The sequence below is a fragment of the Cephus cinctus genome, unplaced genomic scaffold (assembly GCF_000341935.2).
Source record: "Cephus cinctus unplaced genomic scaffold, Ccin1 Ccin1_scaffold0204, whole genome shotgun sequence".
NCBI lineage: Eukaryota > Metazoa > Arthropoda > Insecta > Hymenoptera > Cephidae > Cephus > Cephus cinctus.
Genome location: NW_014332923.1, coordinates 243087 through 250949, shown reverse-complemented (window position 1 = coordinate 250949; position 7863 = coordinate 243087). Strand labels below are relative to the sequence as shown.

At 45.9% G+C, this 7863-nt stretch overlaps 1 protein-coding gene across 4 annotated transcripts in view; it reads right to left on the bottom strand.

The window, feature by feature from the left end:
- Positions 1–7390, bottom strand: part of LOC107264938 (homeobox protein homothorax) — a 293194-nt gene extending 285804 nt beyond the window's left edge. For all 4 annotated transcript variants that reach the window (XM_015733762.2, XM_015733764.2, XM_015733763.2 and 1 more), the window contains exons 1-2: positions 5740–7390; positions 830–1089 (exon numbers count right to left, since the gene is read on the bottom strand). In XM_015733762.2, coding sequence (XP_015589248.1) covers positions 830–1089; positions 5740–5754 — 275 coding nt within the window. In that variant the 5' untranslated portion in view covers positions 5755–7390. The remainder of the gene's footprint in view (positions 1–829; positions 1090–5739) is intronic.
- Between the last annotated feature and the right edge of the window lie 473 nt (positions 7391–7863).

The window sequence follows — 7863 nt, the reverse complement described above, 5'->3', positions numbered from 1 at the left end:
CACCCCCATAATCCAGCGTCACTTGTGATATACACACACTTATCGTTTATCCGAAGACCGGTCTCTTCTGTCGTCCATCTAACGAGAGAACAGATCGTCCTGACAGAGATCCTCGTGAAAGTTTCAATTTGCATAGAACTTTTGCACTTTGATTTGGCATCGCGAGCGGCAAATTAAAAATAACGGGCTCGTCCACCCGTTACGGGTGGTTCGCCACGATAACGAGCGATAAGTGACGAGTGGCCGCGGTAAATTTACCGTTACTATCGCGTCTGCCGTAGCGCAGCGTCGAATCCCGCCGTGTGGAAAGCACGTGAATTCGCGCAATTCCGTCCTTAACGCGAGATCAACTATCCGTGGATCCTTTATGCCATACGCGATCGATGTGTGATGCGGAACGCGGCACACGAGAACGTCCTACACCTGACGATGAGTGAAAGAGCCAGGAGCCGGTTGATGTATAGGATGGTATTATATAGGAGGGGGCCGGCCACTTCTCGCTCTTCCAAGAATACACGGATTCTCGGGTCCGGGCACACGACGAGTGGAAAGATTACAGGGTACCTCGAATAATAAGCTTCCGTTCTTCGGGATACCAAAAATAAGGCAATCTCGGGGGTGATAAATCATACGCGCTATATAAATGTAACCTAAATTTTTTAAAGATTTTCAGGGTGAAGCATTTCACTTTGGACTGGGAAATAAGATACGCAGAGTGTCCAATAGACACGTTCGTGCTATGTGTATTGGGCAATACCTGCCGTCGGCCGATTAAGTTATGTGTATAAAAAAAAAGGAAGAAAAAAAGAAATGAAAAAATTCAACTCACCCATAGATGGCGTCTTTGTCGCGTTTGTGGACGTCAGGCACCGCAGACGCAGCGGCTGCTGCTGCCGCTGCGAGAACGTGTTGGGGCGGTTGGGGCGGTGGCGGAGGATATTGAGGATGTGCTGGACCCATGCCCCCGAGGTGTGGACTGTGGTGGAGGCCAGGAACACCCCGGGCACTCCCGTGGGGGTCGTACAGTCCTGCTCCCCCGCCGCCACCGCCACCTTCAAGGTAACCCCCGTGCAGCCCGCCATCGTCGTACTAAAATCACATTACAATTATCAGTTAGTATGACTCATTAACGTGGTACAATAAAAGCTGCCTAAAGTGATTCTCAAAGATCCGCTGTTTCGCAAGTCAAAAAGAAACAAACTCCGACGTACGCTGGCTGTTCCTAAGACCCTCCTAGTACCTACAGCCAGACTGATCATGTGCCATTTGTTCATCTAAACGCTCTCCTGGAGTTTCATTAATGTTACTCATCCACGGACCCTCCTACAGATCGTTACGTAAGACGCGTGGATAAAACGCGTGTTCGCCAGCTGCGTGTCGTCGTCCAAGAAAGAAAGAAAGAAAAAAAAAAGAGAAATCGAACGACCAGAGGATCTTTCAAGATCAAGTGGCTAATAAATTCCCAATCGATTGGGTTACGCTCGCGAGGTGCGCCGTCGCTCCTTTTACCCTCTCGTTACGCCCGATAACGTTAACTTAACGGTGAGCCTCGGGAAGAAATTAACGACCTTTCGAATAGTGAAGGGGATGATTTTACCCGGCGCCTCTTTGGACTCCAGCGGTGTCCGCGCCCTTAAAGCGATAAAAGTAAAGTAAAAGTATGCTAACCGCTTCCTTTTAAAATGTCCGAATATCGAAAAGAGACATAAAATACAAAGCGGATCGAAAAAGGCGATAACACCATAAAATAACTTATTCATATAAAAGATAGTATCCTGATATCTCTATTGCCCGTGTGATTCAATTCTACCGAAACCTTTGACAATTTCACGATAACATGTAAATTAAGATACTTACCTAGTAAGACGGTGTGATATTAGAAACAATATATATAATCGCTCAGTTATTCAAATGAGAAAGGGACCGACCGAACTCGAATGGAAACGAAATTCTACTCGACCACCTCCATCGGCCATTTCCAACAAGTCCCGATAAATCGCCTTTGCTCACGTAACGAAATGTCAAGCTGACTATTTCTTTTTAACGAGTAGCTACTCCATGGCCGCCAGTCCTCGATTTTAAGAAGATCATACAACCTGACTATAAGCGATATAATAGCGCGATAAGCGAATACGACAGATCTCGAAGCAATGAAGAATATATATATTTATATTGATATATATACATATAATGAAGGCATTTATTATTATTATTTTATTTTTTGTGCTTTGTTCCTTATCATCACGCATCTCACTCAAACGCAACAAAAGAGATGCGGTTCTGAAGCTTGTCTGTCAAGATATGTCAAAGGGAAGACTCGTCCTCGAAAACTTCACTGACTGAGTAACATACCAAAAATCGAGATGATTTCGAGTTGTCCGATATTCACGCGCTAAAAATCAGCAATCCTATCGCGGTGCCTCGCGAATTCCATACTCGGAGTGAAAAAGCCTCGCTAATAATTCACAGACCGAGCTATGAAGATATCACTTGGCAGCTGAGCGGAATATTTTAAACGTGTCGAGAGTTGGCCGCCTCGGCCTAAAGACGAAAGACGTAAAAGCCAGGATAGTCTATGGAGTGAGGAGAAATAGAGAGAGAGAGAGAGAGAGAGAGAGAGAAAGAGAAAGAGAGAGTATACGAGAGTAATAAGAAGCGAAAGAAGGTCTATGGAGTGAGGAGAAATAGGAGCGGAATATTTTAAACGTGTCGAGAGTTGGCCGCCTCGGCCTAAAGACGAAAGACGTAAAAGCCAGGATAGTCTATGGAGTGAGGAGAAATAGAGAGAGAGAGAGAGAGAGAGAGAGAGAAAGAGAAAGAGAGAGTATACGAGAGTAATAAGAAGCGAAAGAAGGACAAGGCGGATACACGAGAGGAGAAACAGAAAGAGAAAGAGAGACACGAAGAGAAACGTGTCATTCGACAGCATGGAGGCAGTAATGTCGCCCGCAGAGCTATTCCAAAGCGATTCGTATGTACAAACGCGCAACGTATTTACAATTACTAATTACCGGCAATTCACCGCTAATTTGTAACTAAACCGACGAATGAATCATAACACGTAACACTGCACGGAAATTACAGCAGTAAACATTATAATATACCGCAAGAAACTGCAGCTGTCTCATTTCTTGGACACAAGAATCGAAGAAAATTACTGCTACGCCACTTCCGTGCGGAGAACTCTACACTCCACTCATTCTGCACGAGAAATAACGTGCAAATAAATAAAGTGCATCCTCAATAGTTTGTAATTCGCCATACGATAACACTAACGACCAAACAGTAGAGAAACGTCAAAAAGATGTACAAGGGTGTCAAAAATGTGAGTGAGAAATTTTCGATAGTTGCACGATTACTTCCTTATTCAAAGTATAATAAGGATATTGTGAATTAATGTAATAAAGCCTTGGAATATTTTTTGCCATTTGGGCGCAATTATTTATAAAATAAGAAAGGACACGTGTACGTATACGTGCCCTACACTGATTCGACTGAATTAAATTCATTATGTGTGCGCATCTACTGTACAGTAGACTCGACAAGAGATTCATTGACAGATGAAAAAAGATTCTCAGACCATAAACAAAAAAACTGGCAAAATTTCCACGCTTTTGAAAACAGCAACTATCGTACGAGCAATGTCGAAAATAATGCACGTACAATAATTCCCCGAGACTCACTATCGATGTTTGGCTTCGACTGATTTATGCTTGACCAAAGCTTGAGCAGGTTCGAGTCGCCCGTTAAATCCTACGAGATTACGGAATGATCTATAAGCTCATGACGGTGAACTTTTTCGAGCAAAAACTCAGGACTCTCGGGATCACGTTTACGTCCCCTTTTATTTTCTTTCTACAATTCCCTTCTGCGTCCTTCTCCATCTCACGAAGCGTCACGACCATTCCCGAGACGCTTGTGTATCTTTCGTGTATCCCCGTGAAGCTTTGTAGAATAATTTGTGATTTTTTATTCATGAAAAATTAATTTTTTAAAACGGCTAACACAGGCGAGGGCACGCTAAATCGCTTGTACTGTACAGTGGTACACGTGAGTTTGGTAGCGTGTTGCGCGCCAAGCGACGTTCCTGGCAAATATGGCTGACGTTCCAGACTAAGAGAGCAAGGGAGCGGGAGAGCGTTCATTACTCTCTGATTGATGTCGACATTTGGAAAACATTGCGATATATGCTGGTTCCGCCATGTGCTTTCGCCGAGCCGCGTCGCGTCGCGACGCACCTCCATCTCGTAATGTTTTGTATTTCGAATTTTAGGGCAACCGTACCTCTGCGCGTCGCAAGATCCATTTCTTATAGAGATAAACAGTGCGGAGCATAAATTTATAAATGATAGATAAACGCGGGAACTCGTACGTATCCAAATCAAATATTATATCACGTTGCTAAACGAGACTTGCATGAATGAAATAGAGTGAATTATTAAAAAAAAGACAGAAGCGATATGCTCGTCACATTCTAACGCCACGATGTGACTACGTTTTTTTTTTTCTTTTAAAACATATGTAATGTACATTTTTCATAAAGATATATAACGTTTTAATAATTCACACAAGTCGCTAACAACCAGTCCCCGGTGCTGATAGTATGCCAAAGCATTACACATGTAGCGAAATGATTTGTCAGTCAAATTATTCATAACGCTGACCACTGACACTAACATTTAGTGATACAATCAAATATTTAGTACAAAAAAGTATATATATAATTTAAAAAAAAATTGTTTCCAATATCAATGCGAATGTTAAACGCGGAGCGTGGAATACATTGGAATACTGGAACGTTTATGAGCATCCGAATCGACAGGCGACGGGAGACAAGAAATCTTCTCGAAGACGAGAGAGTCGTTTATCTCTGGAATAGTAGAGAAGATCGAAAGTGATTCCGCGAAATGGTCGATTGACGAGTAACGGACTGTCAATCCCGGCAGGACGGACATTTAAAGAAGCTAATGGACGATTTCATGAAATTCAAGAGAGATCATGACTTTTGGCCGACGCACGGTGCACTACTTACGATACAGGAGAGACACGCAACTGCTACAGTCTTTTCTATGAATAAATTCTAATTTGTATCTAATACCATCTACGTATAGTATCAACTAACGAACACTGTCAACGTACGCGACCCTTTCGCGGAGCACTTTGTAGCCTTCCGAACGACCATTGCCATTCCGCAATGTAAATATTCCCGCGCGGAATCTTATCCGGAGATGCGTAGTTACTGCGAAAATAACGTTTCACTGAGAGAACACGGAAGATCGTGTGAGAACGCGACGGCGAGTGACTAACGATTAGGATTTTCTAATGACACGGTACGTCCGTAGTAAACATCTAATAAAAAATTGTTTTCCTCGTGGGATTTAAAACTGCCAGTAATATTTAGATACGTTCTACGCCCTATTCTACGCTCTACTATATAAATATAAAGTCCTGCTCTCCATTCCAAATTTCTGACACACGCATTTGCGCACTATTCAATATTTTTCATTGCCCGTTACAGTTAATGCTATTTGTCACGGCAAAAATTCTACGCTGCCCCGAAATGTTTTACTCGCTGTTCACCAGTGCCGAACGCCGTTCAATAAGTCCGTAAACAGAAGACACTCGCACGACGTCACAAATCCAGTTTTACTTGGAAGAAGACAGAGCTCGTGCTCTGCACCAAGTAAATCCTAATCACAGTACGAACCTGACAATGGGCAACTAATAATAAAAACGTACCCTTGGCTGCGCCATGAACGCCCTGGCCGCGCCGGGGAACTCTGCGTGCTGAGCCACCGTAGCGGCTGTTTTTCCCCAGAGTAGCGACGAAGCCTCACTTCACTTTTTCCACAATATTCAAACCTTTCTAATGTGACTCACTGTGTTTCTTCAAATGGCAATAGTAGTCCGATTAAGCACTGTTACGTCTTACACAAAAAAACGGTCGAAAACTCAACCCGCGGTCCGCGTGTTTTATTTCCAAGCACTGTTGTAGACACCTTATGAGCACAGTATTCGCGTGGACGTTGGTCGTGGTCGTCGTCGTCGTCGACCTACGACCTTCGTGTCACTCCAAGTCCGAGCAGAGCGAGCACGTATCGTCCTTAAAATTAAAATCGTGATGGGGTAGGGTGTGACGTCAGCAGAGCGCGGTCCGCGAAGGGATGCTCTCGTGTTTCCTCATCTTTGCACCTTTTGCAATTCGATTACGACTATTCCTTGTGTCAGTCTTGCAGCATCACAACAGGAGTCGAACTCGCGCGAGCACGTGGTTCCACAGGGGTGTCAGACACTTCCTCTCGTAGCTGCTTCAGTAATAAAGATGACTCTGGCTGTTTGCAATGCCAGTATAACAGATCTTGATCTATATTAAGATCCCAAGTGGAGAGAGAGAGTACACTGCAGGAAACAACCCCCGGGAGGCTCGATGATAAAACACGCACCGATACGCGAAAAATGCCTATAAGCGGAAAACGTAGGAAAATCGCGACGAGGGATAAAGGTGGGTATCACACGCGATAAAAGAGATAAACGGAAAACATTACACGGGGTGGGTGAACGCGAAGATAAACGGACGGACGACGCGATGGGTGGCTGTCCGCACTGTCACTCTAGCTGTCAACCGTATTAAGAGCGTATTAAATAGAACGCGATTAGTTGGAATAAGAACGACGAGAATCTCACTCATTAACACTGAGAATGGGGGTAGTATACGTTGATACAAGGGATGTCACTGTGCACGATACATCCTCCAATGAAATACATTAAGCACCGGAGGTATTTTCACCACGCGATCATTTACGGCGACGGCGACCAAACGCTCCAGCTCCACGTATATTAAAATCCCGCGCGTTTCTAGACCGACGTTGTCCACCTCGTGTTGCCTGCCTGCCTTACTCTATCCGCGCCGGTTATCCAAGCGCGATGATCAATGACGAGTGTCCCGTGCTCGCACGTCTGCAGGTAAACTTCCCAGATCCCCTAGTACTTGGGATATTACATGTGGCGAATGGCAGGACACAGAGCCTCAGAGGGCTACTCGCGCTCTTCTCGATCGAGAAACAGACGGCGCGCTGCGTTTCACGACCGGACGATCCGCGCGACACGCCGTATCGTCACACGCGGGACGTTCGAAAGTAGATCCGGCCACGAACGTCTCTGGAATATTCAGCCGAGATAAGTGAGTAAACCACGAGGATACGCAACCCAGGCGGCGGTAGCTTTGCGTATACTGTGTTGAATGTGTGATGTGGCGCGCCCTGGCTGCCAGGCACGATGCGTTGGTTCTTCGAAAGCACACGGAGCGAGCGAGCGACCGAGCGCCGAGCAACCGAAGGAGCGAGCGAGCGTGAAGCGCCTAGCGTTTAGATCCTGCGCCGTCCGCAGTCGTTCGCCAACTGTCAATCACCGCGGTGCAACGTCGTGGAGTGGGAGGCGCGAGACCACGCCCCCTGAACGCGACCAATGCGTCGAGGCCCCACCTATCGACGCTGGCGCCACGGCGGCGAGCCCACGAATCACAACGCTCCGCCATCGCTACACCAATACCAACGCGACGTGGCCCGGGCCTACACACGATACACTCTCGCTTCTGCCGGCGACCGTCGCGGCGACTCACTCGCTCGCTTCGACGCTTTCCCGCAAGAGCGGGACGCCTTGTCGACGCTGACGACAGCGACGCCACCGTCGTCGTCTACCCTGGCTGCTACGCTATACGCACTTTACGCTGCTCTCTATACCCCCTGTCTCTTTTGCACAGCCTTTTACATACTCTTCTCGAGGAAGACCCTTTTGCAATTATGCAAGTTACGGATTATGATTACTGTCGGGAAACGTGCTACAGTTAACAACAACGTTCTCTCA